The 26,980-nt window shown below is 43.8% G+C and overlaps 1 protein-coding gene and 1 long non-coding RNA gene across 3 annotated transcripts in view; one reads left to right on the forward strand and one right to left on the reverse strand.

Moving 5' to 3' along the window:
* The window catches only part of LOC139544245 (carboxyl-terminal PDZ ligand of neuronal nitric oxide synthase protein), a 220,360-nt gene that overhangs the window by 115,788 nt on the left and 77,592 nt on the right, over positions 1-26,980 (forward strand). For both annotated transcript variants that reach the window (XM_071351157.1, XM_071351156.1), the window contains exons 8-9: positions 21,759-21,923; positions 23,760-23,973. In XM_071351157.1, coding sequence (XP_071207258.1) covers positions 21,759-21,923; positions 23,760-23,973 — 379 coding nt within the window. The remainder of the gene's footprint in view (positions 1-21,758; positions 21,924-23,759; positions 23,974-26,980) is intronic.
* Positions 23,267-26,980, reverse strand: part of LOC139544247 (uncharacterized) — a 32,505-nt gene continuing 28,791 nt past the window's right edge. Inside the window, exon 2 of the long non-coding RNA XR_011668836.1 lies at positions 23,267-23,945. This is a non-coding gene — a long non-coding RNA (uncharacterized lncRNA). The remainder of the gene's footprint in view (positions 23,946-26,980) is intronic.

The raw sequence follows: 26,980 nt of genomic DNA on the forward strand, positions 1-26,980 counted from the left end.
TCGATTATTGTTTCAATGTCCGTTGGTTCGTGTGAGTACCTGTGCTGTGTGTTTTGGCTTTCGTGCCATTGTGGATTGAGCAGATGATTACAGGTCTCGTCCCGTGTGTTAATCATCGTGCTCTTGTGTTATTTATTCGAGGTACTCCTCGCTCTTTTGTTTGGGTTTCTACCCTGTGTTTTGTATGGTGTTTGTTTGGTCTTCGTCCCCGTGCCTTTACAAGGCACGCCGTAATTTGGGTAAGACATTTAAAAAATAAATTTATGCATTCCTGCGCCTGTCTCCCAATCCTTCATACCAACGTGACAGAATAATCAACCATTAAGGGAGACAGTGTGAATGGCCCATCCGACGACGCTGCGACTGGTCCGTCCGGCGCTGCCGCAACTTCGGCAACTGGGCCGTCCGTCGATGCAACTTCAGCAGCTGCAACTGGCCCGTCCGACGCCGCCACAACCGGTCTGTCCAACGCCACTGCTACTGGTCCGTCCAACAACGTCGCAACTTTGGCAGCGGCAACTGGCCCGTCCGACGCCGCCACAACCGGTCTGTCCAATGCCACTGCTACTGGTCCGTCCAACAACGTCGCAACTTTGGCAGCGGCAACTGGCCCGTCCGACGCCGCCACAACCGGTCTGTCCAACGCCACTGCTACTGGTCCGTCCAACAACGTCGCAACTTTGGCAGCGGCAACTGGCCCGTCCGACGCCGCCACAACCGGTCTGTCCAACGCCACTGCTACTGGTCCGTCCAACAACGTCGCAACTTTGGCAGCGGCAACTGGCCCGTCCGACGACTCAACTTCGGTAGCTGCATCGGGTCCTGGTCGACCCGCACTGCGTTTCTGTGATCGTCCCCGCGTCGGGGGGTACTGTCACGGATCCCTCCGGAACTTTCATTACGCACACCTGGCGCTATTCCCAGTGGTCTTCTTCCCCGTGCCTTCACACGGCACGCCGTAATTTGGGTGTAATAAAAAAAAAACTATTACGCATTCCTGCGCCTGTCTCCTGATCCTTCATACCAACGTGACACAAAGTCATTGTAGCCTATCATTTCACTTTCCCTGTGTTAACCATGAGCACGGGCTGACTTGGCTTTGGTGTACCGCAGCCGAAGCCTGCTATTATCCTACCTATCAACGGTTGTACTGTGCCCACTGTGCCCAGAATGCCAAGAGTGTGCAAAGCTGTCATTAAGGCAAAGGGTGCCTACTTTTTTGGTTACTACATGATTCCATATTTGTTATTTCATTGTTTTGATGTCTTCAATATTATTCTACAATGTAGAAAATTGTTATAATAAAGAAAAACCCTTGAATGAGTAGGTGTTCTAAAGCTTTTGACCGGTAGTGTATATATATATATACAGTTGAAGTCGGAAGTTTACATACACCTTAGCCAAATACATTTAAACTCAGTTTTTCACAATTCCTGACATTTGATCCTAGTAAAAATTCCCTGTCTTAGGTAAGTTAGGATCACCAGTTTATTTTAAGAATGTGAAATGTCAGAATAATAGTAGAGAGAATGATTTATTTCAGCTTTTATTTCTTTCATCACATTCCCAGTGGGTCAGAATTTCACATACACTCAATTAGTATTTGGTAGCATTGCCTTTAAATTGTTTATCTTGGGTCCAACGTTTTGGGTAGCCTTCCACAAGCTTCCCACAATAAGTTGGGTGAATTTTGGCCCATTCCTCCTGACAGAGCTGGTGTAACTGAGTCAGGTTTGTAGGCCTCCTTGCTCGCACATGCTTTTTCAGTTCTGCCCACAAATTTTCTATAGGATTGAGGTCAGGGCTTTGTGATGGCCACTCCAATACCTTGACTTTGTTGTCCTTAAGCCATTTTGCCACAACTTTGGAAGTATGCTTGGGGTCATTGTCCATTTGGAAGACCCATTTGCGACCAAGCTTTAACTTTCTGACTGATGTCTTGAGATGTTGCTTCAATATATCCACATAATTTTCCTGTCCCATGATGCCATCTATATTGTGAAGTGCACCAGTCCCTCCTGCAGCAAAGCATCCCCACAACATGATGCTGCCACGCCCATGCTTCACGGTTGGGATGGTGTTCTTCGGCTTGCAAGCCTCCCCCTTTTTCCTAGAAACATAACGATGGTCATTATGGCCAAAGAGTTCTATATTTGTTTCATCAGACCAGAGGACATTTCTCTAAAAAGTATGATCTTTGTCCCCATGTGCAGTTGCAAACCGTAGTCTGGCTTTTTTTATGGCGGTTTTGTAGCAGTGGCTTCTTCCTTGCTGAGCGGCCATTCAGGTTATGTCGATATAGAACTCATTTTACTGTGGATGTAGATACTTTTGTACCTGTTTCCTCCAGCATCTTCACAAGGTCCTTTGCTGTTGTTCTGGGATTGATTTGCACTTTTCACACCAAAGTACGTTAATCTCTAGGAGACAGAATGCGTCTCCTTCCTGAGCAGTATGACGGCTGCGTGGTCCCATGGTATTTATACTTGCGTACTATTGTTTGTACAGATGAACGTGGTACCGTTTGGAAATTGATGCCAAGGATGAAACAGACTTGTGGAGGTCTACAATTTTTCTCTTGAGGTCTTGGTTGATTTCTTTTGATTTTCCCATGATGTCAAGCAAATAGACACTGAGTTTGAAGTTAGGCCTTGAAATACATCCACAGATACACCTCCAATTGACTCAAATTATGTCAATTAGCCTATCAGAAGCTTTTAAAGCCATGACATAATTTCTGGAATTTTCCAAGCTGTTTAAAGGCACAGTCAACTTAGTGTATGTAAACTTCTGACGCACTTGAATTAAGAAGAAAATTGTGGAGTGGTTGAAAAACTCTTTTTAATGACTCCAACCTAAGTGTATGTAAACTTCCGACTTCAACTGTATGTTAAAAAAATATACAGTGGGGAGAACAAGTATTTGATACACTGCCGATTTTGCAGGTTTTCCTACTTACAAAGCATGTAGAGGTCTGTCATTTTTATCATAGGTACACTTCAACTGTGAGAGACGGAATCTAAAACAAAAATCCAGAAAATCACATTGTATGATTTTTAAATAATTAATTTGCATTTTATTGCATGACATAAGTATTTGATCACCTACCAACCAGTAAGAATTCCGGCTCTCACAGACCTGTTAGTTTTTCTTTAAGAAGCCCTCCTGTTCTCCACTCATTACCTGTATTAACTGCACCTGTTTGAACTCGTTACCTGTATAAAAGACACCTGTCCACACACTCAATCAAACAGATTCCAACCTCTCCACAATGGCCAAGACCAGAGAGCTGTGTAAGGACATCAGGGATAAAATTGTAGACCTGCACAAGGCTGGGATGGGCTACAGGACAATAGGCAAGCAGCTTGGTGAGAAGGAAACAACTGTTGGCGCAATTATTAGAAAATGGAAGAAGTTCAAGATGACGGTCAATCACCCTCGGTCTGGGGCTCCATGCAAGATTTCACCTCGTGGGGCATCAATGATCATGAGGAAGGTGAGGGATCAGCCCAGAACTACACGGCAGGACCTGGTCAATGACCTGAAGAGAGCTGGGACCACAGTCTCAAAGAAAACCATTAGTAACACACTACGCCGTCATGGATTAAAATCCTGCAGCGCACGCAAGGTCCCCCTGCTTAAGCCAGTGCATGTCCAGGCCCGTCTGAAGTTTGCCAATGACCATCTGGATGATCCAGAGGAGGAATGGGAGAAGGTCATGTGGTCTGATGAGACAAAAATAGAGCTTTTTGGTCTAACTCCACTCGCCGTGTTTGGAGGAAGAAGAAGTATGAGTACAACCCAAAGAACACCATCCCAACCGTGAAGCATGGAGGTGGAAACATCATTCTTTGGGGATGCTTTTCTGCAAAGGGGACAGGACGACTGCACCGTATTCAGGGGAGGATGGATGGGGCCATGTATCGCGAGATCTTGGCCAACAACCTCCTTCCCTCAGTAAGAGCATTGAAGATGGGTCGTGGCTGGGTCTTCCAGCATGACAACGACACGAAGCACACAGCCATGGCAACTAAGGAGTGGCTCCGTAAGAAGCATCTCAAGGTCCTGGAGTGGCCTAGCCAGTCTCCAGACCTGAACCCAATAGAAAATCTTTGGAGGGAGCTGAAAGTCCGTATTGCCCAGCGACAGCCCCGAAACCTGAAGGATCTGGAGAAGATCTGTAGGGAGGAGTGGGCCAAAATCCCTGCTGCAGTGTGTGCAAACCTAGTCAAGAACTACAGGAAACGTATGATCTCTGTAATTGCAAACAAAGGTTTCTGTACCAAATATTAAGTTCTGCTTTTCTGATGTATCAAATACTTATGTCATGCAATAAAATGCAAATTAATTACTTAAAAATCATACAATGTGATTTTCTGGATTTTTGTTTTAGATTCCGTCTCTCATAGTTGAAGTGTACCTATGATAAAAAATTACAGACCTCTACATGCTTTGTAAGTAGGAAAACCTGCAAAATCGGCAGTGTATCAAATACTTGTTCTCCCCACTGTATATTATAATACTTTTTGTACTTTTACCCCCTTTTCTCCCCAATTTCGTGATATCCAATTGGTAGTTACAGTCTTGTTCCATGGCTGCAACTCCCCTACGGACTCGGGAGAGGCGAAGGTCGAGAGCCATGCGTCCTCCGAAACATGACCCTGCCACGCTGCACTGCTTCTTGACACACTGCTCGCTTAACCCGGATGCCAGCCGCACCAATGTTTCAGAGGAAACACCATCCATCCAGTTGGCGAACGAAGTCAGCTTGTAGGCGCCCTTCCCGCAACAAGGAGTCGCAAGAGTGCGATGTGACAAAGAAATCCCGGGGGGCCAAACCCCCCCCCCTTACCCGTACGACGCAGGGCCAATTGTGCGCAGCCTCATAGATCTCCCGGTCACAGCCGGCTGTGACACAGCCTGGGATCGAACACAGGTCTGTAGTGATGCCTCAAGTACTGCGATGTAATGCCTTAGACCGCTGTGCCACGAATCCAGAACCAGCCTAGCCAGCTGGCTAATCTTTTGAATACGGTGTAGTAAAAAAAAAAATCATAACAGCCTCAACAGATAACATTTGCTAGCTAGATAAGATTAGCAAAATAGCTAGCTAAGGTTAGCATGCTAGCTAGCTACACTGACAGCTGTCAGTTCCCCATTTGTTGATATTTCTCTACTTCACATGGAAATCAACACAACGTTCTTTCCCACCTTTCTTCGGAGGTAGAGCCTAAACAAGTATTTCTGCTCTAGGGCAGGAATTATATCGGTTCCCTCTGGTGGGGAGCCTTTAATGTTGTTCACCGTAGAAATAGAATAAGGTGGCCTAGGTTGGTCTAGTAGTCTGTAGCTGCTGCCTCCGTATCACATACCGCTCCAAAATGGGTCCGAATCCAGCCACTGCTATTTTAGCACACTCCCTCCTCTATCTTTTCTCTCTACCTCTGTCCTGTCCAGTACACAAAAGTACTGCCCCACTACTTTAAAAAAAAAATAAGAAAAGAAAAATGAATAATAACTCTAGAAAAAATGATATGGCGCCCTATGTAAAAAATATGATATGGCGCCCTATGTAATAATATGATATGGCGCCCTATGTAATAATATGATATGGCGCCCTATGTAATAATATGATATGGCGCCCTATGTAATAATATGATATGGCGCCCCAGTAATAAGTCTATGATATAGAGTTATTACTGATCTTTAGGGCTTCTTCTCATTGTATTATAGCCGAAGCACTGCCTTTTCCTAGTGCCTCAGGGTCAGCCCTTGACAGTAGCTCTAGAAAATGGTCTGCATCACCGATGCCTCTTGGAGAAATTGGAAGTTATGGGCAGTTCACTTTGAGGCAGTGTAGGTGTTTTTCCCCCGCTAGGCTTCTTACCTCAGAGACACAACAAACATGTTTTGTTGTTGTTGTCTTTTTCCTTGACACATGTCACTTGTGTAGCCATGCGTAGCACCCTAACTGTCTGTCTGTCGTTCTCCTGAAAATCTGAGCAGAACGCAGCAGGAACTGATAGGTAGAGAGAACCGGAATGTTCTCCTTCTCCGCAGCTATGGAGGGAGACCATCTAATCCCAGAACCCAGAATGTTTTCTTTGATTTTGGAGGGAAGCCACCATAATCCTTTTGAGGGGTTCATAAGCATCTGTTCCATGGAGATAAGCATGAAGAGAGGGATGAGAAAGAGAGGGGATAGAGGGAGCGAGAGAGAGGGGTGGAAGGAGAAAGAAGAGGGAAAGACAGAAATAGAAAAAGAAAGGAAATGGAAAGAGAGAGGGATGGGGAGATGTGGGTAGCGAAATAGCAATAGAGAGAGGAAGAAGAAAGAGAAGTGGGAGGGGATAGAGAGATAGAAAGTGAGAGAGAGCGAGTGACTGAGAGGAAGAAGGGGAGATACTGATGTGAAGAAAGAGATTAGGGGTAGGGAGATGGGGAGAGGAACCGAGTGTGGAGAGAGGGGGAATGATGTACAGGACGTCGACAGAGAAAGAGAGTGAGGGAGTTGAGAGAAGAAAACAGAAGAGAACAGGGGAGAGTGTGACAGCTCCATGCCAACCTCAGCGCTCCTGACACAGCAGCTAGCTAGCATGGCACTGAGAGAGGGACTCGACTCATGCCAAACCCCATGCCCCTGTCAGTGCCATCTTAACTCCCCATGCCAACGTGATGCCCAGCCTGACACAGCAACTAGACTGTTATTTAGAGAAGGAGTGGTCAAAAAGGGATGAAGTGTCCTTTTGGTCCCCTCTCTGGTCGTCCGTCTTTTCTCTCTCAATTCAATTCAATTCAAAAGGCTTTACTGGCATGGGAAACATATGTTTACATTGCCTAAGCAAATGGAATAGACAATAAACAAAGGGAAATAAACAAGGGAAACATTAGTAAACATTACCCTCACAAAAGTTTTAAAAGAATATAGACATTTCAAATGTTATAGTATTGGCTAAGTACAGTGTTGTAACAATGTGCAAGTAGTTGAAGTATGAAAAGGAAAATAAATAGATAAATATAGGTTGTATTTACAATGTTGTTTGAGCTCCACTTGTGCTCCGCTCTTTTCGGGCCACAAATCTTGCTGCTGTGACTGCACACTGCGTTTTTTCTCCTAACAGATATGGGATTTTATCCATGTTTGATTTGTTTAACATTCTTTGTGGGTCTGTGTGATCTGTGGGAAATATGTGTCTCTAATGTGGTCATACATTTGGCAGGAGGTTAGGAAGTGTAGCTCAGTTTCCACCTCATTTTGTGGGCAGTGGGCACATAGCCTGTCTTCTCTTGAGAGCCAAGTCTGCATATGGCGGCCTCTCTCAATAGCAAGGCCATGCTCACAGAGTCTGTACATAGTCAAGGATTTTCACAGTGGTCAGGTATTCTCCCACTGTGTACTGTCTGTTTATGTCCATATAGCATTCCAATTTGCTCCAGTGTGTCAAATAGTTATCTTTTTGCTTTCTCATAATTTGGTTGGGTCTAATTGTGTTGCTCTCCTGGGGCTCTGTGGGGTCTGTTTGTGTTTGTGAACAGAGCCCCAGAACCAGCTGGCTGAGGGGACTCTTCTCTAGTTTCATATCTCTGTAGGTGAGGGCTTTGGGTTTAGGCATCTCTTCCTTTTAGGTGGTTGTAGAATTGAACAGCTCTTTTCTGTCATAACTAGCGGGTATAGTCATAATTCTGCTCTGCATGCATTGTTTGGAGTTTTGCGTTGTACACAAAGTATATTTTTGCAGAATCCTGCATGCAGAGTCTCAATTGGGTGTTTGTCCCATTTTGTAAATTCTTGGTTCGCGAGTGGACCCCAGACCTAAATCATAGAGGGCAATCGGTTTGATAACTGATTGAAGTATTTTTAGCCAGATCTTAATTGGGATGTTGAGTTTAATGTTCCTTTTGATGGCATAGAAGGCGCATCTTGCCTTGTCTCTTAGACCGTTCACAGCCCTGTGGAAGTTACCTGTGGTTGATGTTTAGGCCGAGGTAGGTGTAATTCTTTGTGTGCTCTAGAGCAGGTATTCCCAAACTGGGTAGGGGACGCACAATGCCGCCGGGGGTCCGCCAAATAAAAATGTGATTCACTTTTCTTTTAATACCATTTATATTTTTCAACAGGGCAATACATTTGGGTGTTTTTTTTTTCTCGCCTGAGTAGCCTCGTTTCACTGCCAAAAATAAAATGAAACCATCTAGTGTTCAGAGAAATAACAACACAAGGTCAAATACAGGTACCCTAGTCAAATAATTAACATTCAATCACATTATCTGTTACTCTCTCGTGGGAATTCCACTAACGGTCCGTATGTAGCCAAACGTAGCTGCTGCTCATTCCGTTTGCTCGAAAATGGATAAATGGTTAAAAAAGTAAGGGCGCTTCCATAGAGACACATACCAGCTCTACTGGTAGTACTGCTACCAGTAGAGCTGGTATGTGTCTCTATGGAAGCGCAGCAGTACTACACCTGCACCTGTCGACGACACAAGTTGTTCTGCTTCCACGAGTACATCCAATGCTAGCATCAGTAATTCTACATTTGTTGTTAGTCCAGCTAGCATGGACTCTGACAGTTGTGAATCTGATGCAGCCGAAGAGCTACTGCCCCCTTACCCGGGAAAGCACCGAACAACATACAGGGACGTTGGACCATCGAAGAGGCGCAAATATGATGAGAACTACATTGATTTGGGGTTCACTTATATTGGGAGTAGTGCCTTTCCTCAGCCACAGTGTGTTATATGTGCAAAAGTACAATCTCACAACTCAATGAAAACTTCACTCTTGCGCAGACATTTAGAAACAAAACATGCCAATTTGAAAAATAAGCCACAGGAGTTTTTTGAGCAATAATTAAGACGACTTTCGAGTAGTAAGACATGTATAAAAGCAACAGATACCATTAATAAGAAGGGGCTAGAAGCGTCTTATATGGTGAGCTACCGAGTGACTAGGACAGGCAAACCCCATACTATTGTGGAGGACTTAATTCTTCCTGCTGCCGCGGATATGGCTGGGGGAAAATGCCCAACAAACTATACAGATAATGCCTTCATCAAACAACACTGTTTCACGACGCATCAGTGACATGGCAGGAGATGTTTTGAAACAATTACTGCTTCGCATAAAAGCCAGTGAATTCTATGCGTTACAGCTGGATGAGTCAACAGACGTGGCGGGCCTGGCACAGCTCCTACTATATATCTGTTACATTTATGGGGGGGTCAATTAAGGAAGACATCCTCTTCTGCAAACCACTGGAAACCAGGACAACAGGAGAATATATTTTTAAACTACTGGACAGCTTTGTGACATCAAATGGACTTTGCTGGTCAATATGTGTTGGTATCTGTACTGATTGGTGCAAAAGCCATGACAGGGAGACATAGTGGAGTGGTAACGTGCGTGCAAGCAGTTGCTCCTGATGCCACTTGGGTACACTGCAGCATCCACTGAGTTGCAATGATATGGGCAGCGACCATGTAACGCTTTTACAACATATAGAAGTGCGCTGGTTATCAAGGGGCAAAGTATTGACATGTTTTTTTGAATTGAGAGACGAGCTTAAAGTTTTCTTTACTGACCATGATTTTCATTTGTCTGACCGCTTGCATGATGACGAGTTTCTCACACGACTGGCCTATCTGGGTGATGTTTTTTCTCGCCTGAATGATCTGAATCTAGGATTACAGGGACTCTCCGCAACTATATTCAATGTGCGGGACAAAATTGAGGCTATGATTAAGAAGTTGGAGCTCTTCTCTCTCTGCATTAACAAGGACAACACACAGGTATTTTCATCATTGTATGATTTTTTGTGTGCAAATGAACTCAAGCTTACGGACAATGTCAAATGTGACATAGCGAAACACCTGAGTGAGTTGGGTGCGCAATTACGCAGTTACTTTCCTGAAATGGACGACACAAACAACTCAATTCGTTATCCCTTTCATGCCCTGCCTCCAGTCCACTTACCGATATCTGAACAAGAGAGCCTCATCAAAATTGCAACAAGCGGTTCTGTGAAAATTGAATTTAATCAGAAGCCACTGCCAGATTTCTGGATTGGGCTGCGCTTAGAGTATCCGAGTATCAGGAAAATTATTTAAGACAGACTCTCCAATACAACCCAACATTGCAGAGTTATATGCATCCTTTCAAGCACACCCTTCTCATTAACCCGTGGTGAGTTATTCACAATTTTAGATTAACAAATAAAGTTTTTTATGTAAGATGGTTAAATAAAGAGCATATTTATTGATTATTATATTATTATTTGTGCCCTGGTCCTATAAGAGCTCTTTGTCACCTCCCACGAGCCGGGTTGTGACAAAAACTCACACTCATTCTTATGTTTATTAAATTTATCGTATAGTGTGTGTGTGTGTTGCAGGCTTACAATGATGGCAAAAAACAACATTAGAGAGTGCGCTGACCCTGGTGCTAGAGGGGGTACGCAGCTGGAGGTTGAATGTTTGAAGGGGTACGGGACTATAAAAAGTTTGGGAACCACTGCTCTAGAGGAACAGTGTCAGGATAGAATTGGTATTTGTTGTCTTGGCTGCTGAACCTTTTTTGGAAAACCATTATTTTTGTGTTACTGAGATTCATTGTCAGATCACAAGTCTGACACAATCTGTGTAGAAGATCTAGGTTCTGCTGTAGGCTCTCCTTGGTTGGGGATAGAAGCACCAGATCATCTGCAAACAGTAGACATTGGATTTCTGAGCACAGTAGGGTGAGGCCGGGCACTGCAGACTGTTCTAGTGCCCTCACCAATTGATGTATATATAAACTCAGCAAAAAAAGAATTGTCCTCTTGCTGTCAACTGCACTTATTTTCAGAAAACTTAACGTGTAAATATTTGTATGAACATAACAAGATTCAACAACTGAGACATAAACTGAACAGGTTCCACAGACATGTGATTAACAGAAATGGAATAATGTGTCCCTGAACAAAGGGGGGGTCAAAATCAAAAGTAACAGTCAGTATCTGGTGTGGCCACCAGCTGCATTAAGTACTGCAGTGCATCCTGCTCCTCATGGACTGCACCAGATTTGTCAGTTCTTGCTGTAAGATGTTACCCCACTCTTCCACCAAGGCACCTGCAAGTTCCCGGACATTTCTGGGGGGAATGGTCCTAGCACTCACCCTCCGATCCATCAGGTCCCAGACGTCCTCAATGGGATTGAGATCCGAGCTCTTCGCTGGACATGGCAGAACACTGACATTCCTGTCTTGCAGGAAATCACTCACAGAACGAGCAGTATGGCTGGTGGCATTGTCATGCTGGAGGGTCATGTCAGGATGAGCCTACAGGAAGGGTACCACATGAGGGAGGAGGATGTCTTCCTTGTAACGCAGAGCGTTGAGATTGCCTGCAATGACAACAAGCTCAGTCCGATGATGCTGTGACACACCGCCCCAGACCATGATGGACCCTCCACCTCCAAATTGATCCCGCTCCAGAGTACAGGCCTTGGTGTAACGCTCATTCCTTTGACTATAAAGGAGAATCCGACCATCACCCCTAATGAGACAAAACCGCGATTTGTCAGAGAAGAGTACTTTTTGCCGGTCCTGTCTGGTCCAGCGATGGTGAGTTTGTTTCCATAGGTGACGTTGTTGCCGGTGATGTCTGGTGAGGACCTGCCTTACAACAGGCCCTCAGTCCAGCCTCTCTCAGCCTATTGCGGACAGTCTGAGCACTGATGGAGGGATTGTGCGTTCCTGGTGTAACTCGGGCAGTTGTTGTTGCCGTCCTGTACCTGTCCCGCAGGTGTGATGTTCGGATGTACCGATCCTGTGCAGGTGTTGTTACACGTGGTCTGCCACTGCGAGGATGATCAGCTGTCCGTCCTGTCTCCCTGTAGCGCTGTCTTAGGCGTCTCACAGTACGGACATTGCAATTTATTGCCCTGGCCACATCTGCAGTCCTCATGCCTCCTTGCAGCATGCCTAAGGCACATTCACTCAGATGAGCAGGGACCCTGGGCATCTTTCTTTTGGTGTTTTTCAGAGTCAGTAGAAAGGCCTCTTTAGTGTCCTAAATTTTCACAACTGTGACCTTAATTACCGTCTGTAAGCTGTTAGTGTTTTAACTTAGGGATAGGCGTCCCACTAGCGGAGGGCACGCAATTCAAATACAAATTATGGATATTAAACATTTAGGTACATATAAATGTCTTATATCGGTTGAAAGCTAAAATTCTTGTTAATCTAACTGCACTGTCCGATTTACAGTAGCTATTACATTGAAAAAATGCATTGCGATTGTTTGAGGACGGTGCCCCACATCAAAATATTTTTCCACCGGTACAGGTTTCATACATTCACAAATAACAATTAAATATTCACTTACTTTTAGAACATCTTCCTCTTATTTGTCATCCAAAGGGTCCCAGCTATAACATGTAGTGTCGTTTTGTTAGATCAAATCCTTCTTTATATCCCAAAAAGTCAGTTTAGTTGGCGCCATCGATTTGAGTAATCCACTCGTTCAACGTGCAGAGAAAGGAATCTGAAAATCTACCCCTAAACTTTGTTTCAACAAGTCAAAATACGTTTCTATATACTCCTCAGATGCCCTAAAATGTAATCAAACTATAATATTTCTTACGGAAAGAAGTTTGTTCAATAGGAAATCGATTTTAGCAGGTGCGTCCTGTGCGTCTTCATGGCGCCCAAACACAAATTTCCAAGACTGTATCCCTGTAATAAAACTGATATTTCTTATTCGTTTTTGAAGTTACAAGCCTGAAACCTTGAACATAGACTGTTGACACCCTGTGGAAGCCATAGGAATTTCATCCAGAGAGCTAATTTTCAATATGACCTTTTACGTGCCTTTCTAAGAGGATGGTCTCTCTCAAAAAAAATCAGGTTGGTTTTTCTTTGGATTTTCTTCTACCATATCTATTGTGTTATATTCTCCTACATTATTTTAACATTTCTACAAACTTCAAAGTGTTTCCATTCCAATGGTACCAATTATATGCATATCCTGGATTCAGGGCCTGAGCAACAAGCAATTTACTTTGGGCACGTCATTCAGGCGGAAATTGAGAAAAAAGGGGCCTAGCCCTAAGAAGTTTTAATGACCGTTCCACAGGGGCATATGTTCATTAATTGTTTATGGTTCATTAGAACACGCATGGGAAACAGTGTTTAAACCCTTTACAATGACGATCTGTGAAGTTATTTGGATTTTTACGAATTATCTTTGTAAGACAGGGTCCTAAAAGGGACGTTTCTTTTTTTGCTGAGTTTATGTTGAAGAGGGTGGGGCTCAAGCTGCATCCCTCTCTCTCTCTCTTTTCTCTCTCTACTTTCTCTCTCTGCTTTCTCTCTGTCTCCTCTCTCTCTCTCTCTACTCTCTCTCTCTCTCTCTCTTTGTCTCTACTCTATATCTCTATCTCTACTTTCTCTCCTGTGTCTGAAGTCTTGTTGTGCATTCACTGCATTCAAACACTGTCTCTGGGCTCTCTCTAGTGGTGAATTGTGACTGGTACACTGGTGAGTGTTCCATCTCAGTTGATTACTTAGGTTGTATCAGCTAGTTTATTATTTCTAGTGTATTACAGCAATGTTTGAATATCTGAAAATAGGTGTACTGTAATGTACTGTATGTGTCTGTCGTTATAAGTAGTGCTTTCCTCTTGCTTAGCATGACAGTGAGAAGTGCATGATGCCCTGTAACAACCCACATGTTAACACTTTGAAGAGTACTGTATTTAGACCCAAGTCTCCTAAGCCCTTCACTAACACACACACATTTTAAATACTTAATTTGAATCCACCATACACATTTACAAAAAAAGGATCCAAACATTTCAAAGGTCCCTGTATGCATGGCACTCAAGGGTACAGGAAGCACCTCCTTCTCCAAACAGCTAGGCTGCCCATGACAGCTGAAACAGAGCAGTACATAGCCAATTGGTTTGCTGTAGTTTTGTCAGCCCGCAATCTGGAGGCCACACACTGCAAGCCTGTGTACGTGGTCAAGACCGCCAAATATCAGCACCACCAGCTTGTACCTCCACCCAGGCTGTCCCAGCACCACGAGGGGCTGGTACTGAACCAGCTTGTCAGAAAAGGCCTGCTCCATGTAGCCGTCCAATCAGCACCTCCCCCTGACCTCCCCCACAACAACAATATCTGGTGTATTTGTACACAGAAAAACACATCATCAACATCAAACCAGCTTCCCCCTTACACAACAATGTTCATGCATGTGTGCTGTTGGTGAGACCACTTGTCTCAACTCGCTGGCTATCAGGTCAACAAGGCGGTCATGTCTCGCAATGTACAAATCCTTGTATGAACAGCAGCCATTCACAACATGGGAAATGGACTCCATTACATTTGACTCGTGTAAAATACAAAATGGCTCATGGTTTGCATGGTACCAGAGTGCTACATTGTATTTTGTTGAAGGCACAGTTATGCCGAAACGTTGGCGATTTACCCAGTAAATACCTGGGAGTCTATAGTGTGTGAGACTATTTTTTATTTTTTTATAGCTTATAGAACTTGCAGCCTCGCCTTAACAGAATGTCCTCGCCAATGGCAGTATTCTGGTACATTGAATGGGAGTGGTCAGCACATTCCAGAGCAGTGAGTTTCCCCTGCAGCCTCAGGCCGGTCCAGTGTTGCAGGAGCTGCATCCGTCTGATACCGAGGAGTGTTGTCCTGGATGTAGGATGAGATGTTCCATCATGGTGACAAAAGTCTCCACAACAACACCGCGATCTGCCACAACTGCATCAGAGGCAGTCACTGGCTCAGTTTCCATATCAGTCCGTGTCCACCTGAGCTCCACTCCAGTCCTGTTACACAGGTCGTTGATGTCCAGCCAGTCTGACCAGACTCCAAAGCCTGCAGCACGAGTGTCCAATTTTCCATTGGATTTCCTCCTGAAGTCCAGGAAGTTGTTCTCAGTGTCCCTGGCCAGTGGAACCTTCCGACTCCGTTGGTCCAGGAGGGAAGCTCTGGCTAACTCCTTAACTTCTTATGGCTGCAATCCCGGTAACGGGATGATATGACAACAGCCAGTGAAAGTGCAGGGCGCCAAATTCAAAACAACAGAAATCTCATAATTAAAATTCCTCAGACATACAGTACATGTTTCTTATACCATTTTAAAGGTAATCTTGTTGTTAATCCCACCAAAGTGTCCGATTTCAAATATGCTTTTCAGCGAAAGCACTACAAACGATTATGTTAGGTCACACCAAACCACAATAAGCACAGCCATTTTTCCAGCGAAAGATAGCAATCACAAAAAGCAGAAATATAGAATTAATCACTAACCTTTGATGATCTTCATCAGATGATACTCATAGGACTTCATGTTGGATGTCATAAGGTGAATGCACCAATTTGTAAGTCGCTCTGGATAAGAGCGTCTGCTAAATGACTTAAATGTAAATGTAATGTTACACAATACATGCATGTTTTGTTTGATAAAGTTCATATTTATATAAAAAAATCTGAGTTTACATTGGCGCGTTACATTCACTAGTTCCAAAAACATCCAGTGATAGTGCATAGCCACATCGTTTCAACAGAAATACTCATCATAAATGTAGATGATAATACAAGTTATACACATGGAATTATAGATATACCTCTCCTTAATGCAACCGCTGTGTAAGATTTCAAAAAAACTTTACGGAAAAAGCAAACCATGCAATAATCTGAGACGGAGCTCAGAACAAGAGTCAAATTAGCCGCCATGTTGGAGTCAACAGAAACCAGAAATTACATGATAAATATTCCCTTACCTTTGATGATCTTCATCAGAATGCACTCCCAGGAATCCCAGGTCCACAATAAATGCTTGATTTGTTCGATAATGTCCGTTATTTATGTCCAATTAGCTACTTTGGTTAGCGCGTTTGGTAAACAATTCCAAAGTCACAAAGCGCGTTCACTAAAACGTGACGAAATGTCCAAAAGTTCCGTAACAGTCAGTAGAAACATGTCAAACGATGTATTGAATCAATCTTTAGAATGTTGTTCAAATAAATCTTGAATAACGTTCCAACCGGAGAATTACATTGACTTCAGATGAGCGATGGAACGGAGCTCCCTCTTATGTGAACGCGCAGGGTGAAAAAATGGTCACCTCATGGCAGTGTTGACTCATTCCTGTCTCCTTCGGTCCCCCTTCACAGTAGAGTCATCAGACAAAGTTCTATTGACTGTTGACATCTAGTGGAAGCCGTAGGAAATGAAAACTCACCCATATCTCGCTGTAATTTCAATGGGAGCTTGGTTGAAAATCTACCAGCCTCAGAAAAAATCCAAACAGGAAGTGGAACTTCTCAGGTTTTTGCCTGCCATATGAGTTCTGTTATACTCATAGACATAATTCAAACAGTTTTAGAAACTTCAGAGTGTTTTCTATCCAATACTAATAATACTATGCATATATTAGCAACTATGATGTGGAGCAGGCCGTTTACTCTGGGCACCTCTGTGCACCTTTCATCCAAGCTACTCAATACTGCCCCTGCAGCCATAAGAAGTTAACTGTCACATCGTCACTGTTGAGCATGTTCAACAGGTGAGTCATTCTGGTAGCAGTGTAAATCCACTCAATATTTGGGACACCTAAACCCCACTCTCTTTGGCTCAGGAAGACATCCCGTGTTGTCTGTTGAAGCACAGCCACTTTCTCACCACTTGAACAGTTTTGTTATTCATTTCCCTCAGAACCTTCTGTGGGAGAGGCACATTTGCAAGCAGATGTTGAATCTTTGCTAGGGCCACCTTTCTCACAAATCAAATCAAATGTTATTTGTCACATGCTCTGAATAAAACAGGTGTAGATCTTACCGTGAAATGCTTACTTACAAGCCCTTAACCAACAATGCAGTTCAAGAAACAGTTAAGAAAATATTTACTAAATAAACTTAAGTAAAAATAGTAAAATACAAATAAAAAGTAACACAATAAAATAACAATAACGAGGCTATATACAGGGGGTACTGAGTCTCTGTGTGGGGGTACAGGTTAGTCAAGTTATTTTGTACATGTACTGTAGGTAGGGGTAAAGTAACTATGCATAGATAATGAACAGCAAGTAGCAGCAGTGTAAAAACAAAGGGAAGTGGGCATGTCAATGTAAATAGTCTGGGTGGCCATTTGATTAATTGTTCAGCAGTCTTATGGCCTGGGAGTAGAAGCTGTTATGGAGCCTTTTGGTCCTAGACTTGGCGCTCCGGTACCTCTTGTCGTGCGGTAGCAGAGAAAACAGTCTATGACTTGGGTGACTGGAGTCTTTGACAATTTTTTGGGCCTTCCTCTGACACCACCGAGTATATAGGTCCTGGATGGTAGGAAGCTTGGCCCCAGTGATGTACTGGGCCATACGCACTACCCTGTGTAGTGCCTTATGGTCAGATGCCTAGCAGTTGCCATACCAGGCGGTGACGCAACTGGTCAGGATGCTCTCGATGGTGCAGCTGCAGTACCACCCTGTCTTTCCCCTAACAGTACCACCCTGTCTTTCCCTTAACAGTACCACCTTGTCTTTCCCTTAACAGTACCACCCTGTCTTTCCCTTAACATTACCACCCTGTCTTTCCCCTAACATTACCACCCTGTCTTTCCCCTAACAGTACCACCCTGTCTTTCCCTTAACATTACCACCCTGTCTTTCCCCTAACAGTACCACCCTCTCTTTCCCCTAACATTACCACCCTGTCTTTCCCCTAACATTACCACCCTGTCTTTCCCCTAACATTACCACCCTGTTTCCCCCTAACAGTACCACCCTGTTTCCCCCTAACAGTACCACCCTGTCTTTCCCCTAACAAAACCACCCTGTCTTTCCCCTAACAAAACCACCCTGTCTTTCCCCTAACAAAACCACCCTGTCTTTCCCCTAACAAAACCACCCTGTCTTTCCCCTAACAGTACCACCCTGTCTTTCCCCTAACAGTACCACCCTGTCTTTCCCCTAACAGTACCACCCTTTCTTTCCCCTAACAGTACCACCCTTTCTTTCCCCTAACAGTACCACCCTGTCTTTCCCCTAACAAAACCACCCTGTCTTTCCCCTAACAAAACCACCCTGTCTTTCCCCTAACAAAACCACCCTGTCTTTCCCCTAACAAAACCACCCTGTCTTTCCCCTAACATTACCACCCTGTCTTTCCCCTAACATTACCACCCTGTCTTTCCCCTAACATTACCACCCTGTCTTTCCCCTAACATTACCACCCTGTCTTTCCCCTAACATTACCACCCTGTCTTTCCCCTAACATTACCACCCTGTCTTTCCCCTAACATTACCACCCTGTCTTTCCCCTAACATTACCACCCTGTCTTTCCCCTAACATTACCACCCTGTCTTTCCCCTAACAGTACCACCCTTTCTTTCCCCTAACAGTACCACCCTGTCTTTCCCCTAACAGTACCACCCTGTCTTTCCCCTAACATTACCACCCTGTCTTTCCCCTAACAAAACCACCCTGTCTTTCCCCTAACATTACCACCCTGTCTTTCCCCTAACATTACCACCCTGTCTTTCCCCTAACAGTACCACCCTGTCTTTCCCCTAACAGTACCACCCTGTCTTTCCCCTAACAAAACCACCCTGTCTTTCCCCTAACAGTACCACCCTGTCTTTCCCCTAACAAAACCACCCTGTCTTTCCCCTAACATTACCACCCTGTCTTTCCCCTAACAAAACCACCCTGTCTTTCCCCTAACATTACCACCCTGTCTTTCCCCTAACATTACCACCCTGTCTTTCCCCTAACATTACCACCCTGTCTTTCCCCTAACAAAACCACCCTGTCTTTCCCCTAACAAAACCACCCTGTCTTTCCCCTAACATTACCACCCTGTCTTTCCCCTAACAAAACCACCCTGTCTTTCCCCTAACAAAACCACCCTGTCTTTCCCCTAACAAAACCACCCTGTCTTTCCCCTAACAAAACCACCCTGTCTTTCCCCTAACATTACCACCCTGTCTTTCCCCTAACAAAACCACCCTGTCTTTCCCCTAACAAAACCACCCTGTCTTTCCCCTAACAAAACCACCCTGTCTTTCCCCTAACAAAACCACCCTGTCTTTCCCCTAACAAAACCACCCTGTCTTTCCCCTAACAAAACCACCCTGTCTTTCCCCTAACAAAACCACCCTGTCTTTCCCCTAACATTACCACCCTGTCTTTCCCCTAACAAAACCACCCTGTCTTTCCCCTAACATTACCACCCTGTCTTTCCCCTAACAAAACCACCCTGTCTTTCCCCTAACAGTACCACCCTGTCTTTCCCCTAACAAAACCACCCTGTCTTTCCCCTAACAAAACCACCCTGTCTTTCCCCTAACAAAACCACCCTGTCTTTCCCCTAACAGTACCACCCTGTCTTTCCCCTAACAGTACCACCCTGTCTTTCCCCTAACATTACCACCCTGTCTTTCCCCTAACAGTACCACCCTGTCTTTCCCCTAACAAAACCACCCTGTCTTTCCCCTAACAAAACCACCCTGTCTTTCCCCTAACAAAACCACCCTGTCTCATCATGTCACAGTCCTGCTTACTAAAATGTCCATGACACCCTTTTCCCTAACAGTGTATACTCTTCCCTAATTTATGTGCTCTCTTTCACCTCCGGCCGCATAGCAAATGGCCCAACAAAACACAAAGGTCAATGCCCATGGACCAGTCAGCCCTTCAACCATCAAGAGCCAAAATGTATCTCTCTACAGTATCCAAAGGACTGCCTATTGAAATGTGTGTTAGTGATGCTATTGCATCTATGTCTGGTATTTTTCTAAAACGTGTCCTCTGAGGATAACTCTGATGCTATCAATATGGATGTATGATCTCTGTGCTAACTTGTATATGGATGTATGATCTCTGTGGTAACTTGTATATGGATGTATGATCTCTGTGGTAACTTGTATATGGATGTATGATCTCTGTGGTAACTTGTATATGGATGTATGATCTCTGTGGTAACTTGTATATGGATGTATGATCTCTGTGGTAACTTGTATATGGATGTATGATCTCTGTGGTAACTTGTATATGGATGATGATCTCTGTAGTAACTTGTATATGGATGTATGATCTCTGTGGTAGCTTGTATATGGATGATGATCTCTGTGGTAACTTGTATATGGATGTATGATCTCTGTGGTAACTTGTATATGGATGTATGATCTCTGTGGTAACTTGTATATGGATGTATGATCTCTGTGGTAACTTGTATATGGATGATGATCTCTGTGGTAACTTGTATATGGATGATGATCTCTGTGGTAACTTGTATATGGATGTATGATCTCTGTGGTAACTTGTATATGGATGTATGATCTCTGTGGTAGCTTGTATATGGATGTATGATCTCTGTGGTAACTTGTATATGGATGATGATCTCTGTGGTAACTTGTATATGGATGATGATCTCTGTGGTAACTTGTATATGGATGTATGATCTCTGTGGTAACTTGTATATGGATGTATGATCTCTGTGGTAACTTGTATATGGATGTATGATCTCTGTGGTAACTTGTATATGGATGTATGATCTCTGTGGTAACTTGTATATGGATGATGATCTCTGTGGTAACTTGTATATGGATGATGATCTCTGTGGTAACTTGTATATGGATGATGATCTCTGTGGTAACTTGTATATGGATGATGATCTCTGTGGTAGCTTGTATATGGATGTATGATCTCTGTGGTAGCTTGTATATGGATGTATGATCTCTGTGGTAACTTGTATATGGATGTATGATCTCTGTGGTAACTTGTATATGGATGTATGATCTCTGTGGTAACTTGTATATGGATGATGATCTCTGTGGTAACTTGTATATGGATGTATGATATCTGTGGTAACTTGTATATGGATGATGATCTCTGTGGTAACTTGTATATGGATGATGATCTCTGTGGTAACTTGTATATGGATGATGATCTCTGTGGTAACTTGTATATGGATGATGATCTCTGTGGTAACTTGTATATGGATGTATGATCTCTATGTCAACTGGTATCTGTACAGGGTGAATTGTAAACTACTCTATAAAAAGGGATTTTATTGTCTTTAGGAATTCTGTCATATCTGCATTAGGTCTCATCCCCCACACAAGCCTTTAGATGCTGTGACACCCTGTGGAGATTGGGCCTGGATGATCAGGTTACTGTAACTTGGTATCGTTTGATTGTTCAATGGTGGTTGTTTTGATTTGAAAGAGTCACACCCTCAAATGTTCTAAATGGAATGAAATGCCTTTGATCTGCCTCTTATCTTGCATCCTGCCCATAGAATAAGGTTGTATGAAATGCTTCTATTGTAAGCTACCCAGGGATTCAGCCTAAGTAGTTCTGTTATGTTCATGCTTTGTAACGCGAGGATCTTCATGCCTAGAATAATGCATGTACCTTTATTTAAATAGGCAAGCAAGTTAGGAACAAATTCTTATTTTCAATGACGGCCTAGGAACAGTGGGTTAACTGCCTTGTTCAGGGGCAGAAGGCAGAAGGACAGATTTGTACCTTGTCAGCTCGGGGATTCGATCTTGCAACCTTTTTGGTTACTAGTCCAATGCTCTAACCACTAGGCTACCTGCTGCCCCATGCTTTCTAACTTAAGCTTTATGCCTTTTATAAAGTAACAATTCATTTTACAATGTTAATGCTTGCCTTGATAGATCTCAAATAGTATTTGAACCCAGGGTTGGTGGTGTGTCCACCCTTCTCATCGTGACTGTCTTGTCGTCAGGACTATGAGAGCTGCTCCAGCTACATGGTGTCTCCGAATGGCGTGGTTTCTCCCAGCAGCCCCTGCTCTCCATTTCTCACCCCGCTGGCGGCGCATCACTACCTCCAGCTTCTCCAACAGCAGATCCAGCAGCAGCAGCAACACACACAGGTGGCCGTCGCACAGGTGAGAGAGAGAGACACACACACACACAGGCAGACAGACAGACAGACAGACAGACAGACAGACAGACAGACAGACAGACAGACAGACAGACAGACAGACAGACAGACAGACAGACAGACAGACAGACAGACAGACAGACAGACAGACAGACAGACAGACAGACAGACAGACAGACAGACAGGCAGGCAGGCAGACAGACAGACACATTTATGACACACACAGTCTTGTACAGCTAACCTTGTGGGGACGCACAATTCAGTTTGTGCTAACCCTAACCCTAAAACTAACCCTAGCTCCTAACCCTAATTCTAACCTTAACCCTAAATCGTCTAGAAATAGCATTTGTGGGGACAAACAAAATGTCGCCAGTTGGTTAAATTGTAGTTTTTTTACTTTTTTTTACTATTCTAGTTGAACACGTCCACACACACACACACACACACACACACCAAGCTGTTGTATATCTGTGGTCCAGATGTCTGGTCAGTGAGACACAGTTGTCCTCCTCAGGCATCAGCTGACCACCACACACTCTTTATCGGTTTCTACTGCATTACATTCACTAGGTCATCCTGTACACCAGTCCAGTGGCTCAGGTCATTGTGGTAGCAATGCCAGGGTGGTGGGTTCGATTCCCACCGGGGTTGTCAGTATATAAATGTATGCACACATTGTTTTAAGTCATATTGTATAAAAGCATCTGCTAAATTGCATATATTGTACACATAAGTTCATGCACATAATGTAACCAGCCCTACAGTGCACATAATATAGCCAGCCCTATAGTGCACATAATATAGCCAGCCCTACAGTGCACATAATATAGCCAGCCCTACAGTGCACATAATATAGCCAGCCCTACAGTGCACATAATATAGCCAGCCCTACAGTGCACATAATATAACCAGCCCTACAGTGCACATAATATAGCCAGCCCTATAGTGCACATAATATAGCCAGCCCTACAGTGCACATAATATAACCAGCACTACAGTGCACATAATATAACCAGCCATATAGTGCACATAATATATCCAGCCCTACAGTGCACATAATATAACCAGCCCTACAGTGCACACTGCAGCAACCAAGTCTTATTCAGTACTGTAGTACTGATGTGCAATGGGGAACTGACTGTCTGGCTTAATCACGGCATCATGTGCCTCATTTGGCACCATTGTCTGCCTGTCTCTCTGCTGCATGACCACTAGGGAGCACTGCCATCACAGCTAAGTAAGGATACACACACACACACACACACACACACCACAATACAACACACCCTGGGGACTGAGTGAATCAGTCTGCTATTGTTGTAGAAAATGAGCCTGGAAGGCACAACACAAACACAGATTTATTTATTTATTTTCCCAGTCGTTCCCAGAGGTTTGCAGATGCTCATCGTCAGACTATAATGAGCTCACCGTGAATTATATTAACAAATAATAGCGGGAACCCGTCATTATTTTCAATTTCAGGTCGGGGAAATTCCATCTAATTCGATTTTCAACTGCAGTCTCTTGGATGATGTCTGGGGTGGGGGGGGGTCGAGCTGTAGCATGAAGTAGAATTTTTCAAACAGAAAAAACTCACTGACAGACACACACGGTGCGCAGTCTCTCCTAGACTCGTAGAGAGATAGGTGGAGTCTGTTTGTGTGTGAAGTGAGCACTGTTTATGTCTGAGTACACACTGTTATAAACACATACAGACACACTACACACACACAGACACACACTTCCTCACACTCCATCCACATCCCCATCATCATCAGTCCCACTAGGCACAGTTCTGATTCCTGATCCCCCCTCTTTCCTGCTCGTCTTCCCCACTCAGGTGCAGCTCCTGAAGGATCAGATGTCAGTGGAGACCGCAGCTCGTGTAGAGGCCCAGGCTCGTGTCCACCAGCTGCTACTACAGAACAGAGACCTGCTCCAGCACCTGTCCCTGCTGGTCACACAGCTCAAACACCTGGAGAGCAAGGCACCGGGACAGGGACCGGGGGAGAGACACACAGCTGGACTGGGACAGGGGGAGAGACAGGGTCACAGTAAGTCACCTGCACTAACTATACGAACCAGAACAATTAAGTTGAATATACAGTACAGATAAAACAGTCATTCTCCATTGAGCTTGCTTGTTAATCCAGGACCTTATCTGTGTCCAGGATACTGGCCCTGCATGTACAACAGTTAATCATCAAGGACAGATCACACTTACATACCAACATTTAGGAAATGCACATTGTTAAACAAGCTAAGCAATCATAGACCCACACACACACACACACACACACACACACACACACGCATACAAACACATACACACACACACACACATGCATACAAACACATACACACACACACACGCATACAAACACATACACACACGCATACAAACACATATACACACGCATACAAACACATACACACAAGCATACAAACACATACACACAAGCATACAAACACATACACACACACATACAAACACATACACACACACATACAAACACATACACACACACACATACAAACACATACACACACACATACAAACACATACACACACGCAAACAAACACATACACACACGCATACAAACACATACACACACGCATACAAACACATATACACACGCATACAAACACACACACACATACAAACACATACACACACACACATACAAACACATACACACACGCATACAAACACATACACGCATACAAACACATACACACACACGCATACAAACACATACACACACACGCATACAAACACATACACACACACACACACACACACGCATACAAACACATACACACACGCAAACAAACACATACACACACGCATACAAACACATACACACACGCATACAAACACATACACACACACACACGCATACAAACACATACACACACACACGCATACAAACACATACACACACACACGCATACAAACACATACACACACACGCATACAAACACATACACACACATGCATACAAACACATACTTACACACACACACACACACGCATACAAACACATACTTACACACACACACACACGCATACAAACACATACTTACACACACACACACACGCATACAAACACACACACACACACGCAAACAAACACATACACACACGCATACAAACACATACACACACACACGCATACAAACACATACACACACACACGCATACAAACACATACACACACGCATACAAACACATACACACACACGCATACAAACACATACACACACATGCATACAAACACATACTTACACACACACACACACACGCATACAAACACATACTTACACACACACACACACACGCATGCAAACACATACTTACACACACACACACACGCATACAAACACACACACACACATGCAAACAAACACATACACACACGCATACAAACACACACACACACACGCATACAAACACATACTTACACACACGCAAACAAACACTTACACACACGCATACAAACACATACACACACGCATACAAACACATACACACACACACGCATACAAACACATACACACACACACGCATACAAACACATACACACACACACACACACACGCATACAAACACATACACACACACACGCATACAAACACATACACACACATGCATACAAACACATACTTACACACACACACACACACACATACAAACACATACTTACACACACACACACACGCATACAAACACATACTTACACACACACACACACGCATACAAACACACACACACACACACACACACACGCAAACAAACACATACACACACGCATACAAACACATACACACACGCATACAAACACATACACACACACACGCGCATACAAACACATACACACACACACGTATACGAACACATACACACACACACGCATACAAACACATACACACACACACGCATACAAACACATACACACACGCATACAAACACATACACACACATGCATACAAACACATACTTACACACACACACACACACGCATGCAAACACATACTTACACACACACACACACACGCATACAAACACACACACACACATGCAAACAAACACATACACACACGCATACAAACACATACACACACACGCATACAAACACACACACACACACGCATACAAACACATACTTACACACACACACACACACACGCATACAAACACACACACACACACACGCAAACAAACACATACACACACGCATACAAACACATACACACACACGCATACAAACACATACACACACACACGCATAAAAACACATACACACACACACGCATACAAACACATACACACACATGCATACAAACACATACTTACACACACACACACACGCATACAAACACATACTTACACACACACACACACGCATACAAACACATACTTACACACACACACACACGCATACAAACACACACACACACGCAAACAAACACATACACACACGCATACAAACACATACACACACGCATACAAACACATACACACACACACGCATACAAACACATACACACACACACGCATACAAACACATACACACACACACGCATACAAACACATACACACACACACGCATACAAACACATACACACACATGCATACAAACACATACTTACACACACACACGCATACAAACACATACTTACACACACACACACACGCATACAAACACACACACACACACGCAAACAAACACATACACACACGCATACAAACACATACACACACACACGCATACAAACACATACACACACACACGCATACAAACACATACACACACACATACAAACACATACACACACGCATACAAACACATACACACACATGCATACAAACACATACTTACACACACACACACACACGCATACAAACACATACTTACACACACACACACACACGCATGCAAACACATACTTACACACACACACACACGCATACAAACACACACACACACATGCAAACAAACACATACACACACGCATACAAACACATACACACACACGCATACAAACACACACACACA

Source organism: Salvelinus alpinus, chromosome 18, assembly GCF_045679555.1.
Source record: "Salvelinus alpinus chromosome 18, SLU_Salpinus.1, whole genome shotgun sequence".
NCBI lineage: Eukaryota > Metazoa > Chordata > Actinopteri > Salmoniformes > Salmonidae > Salvelinus > Salvelinus alpinus.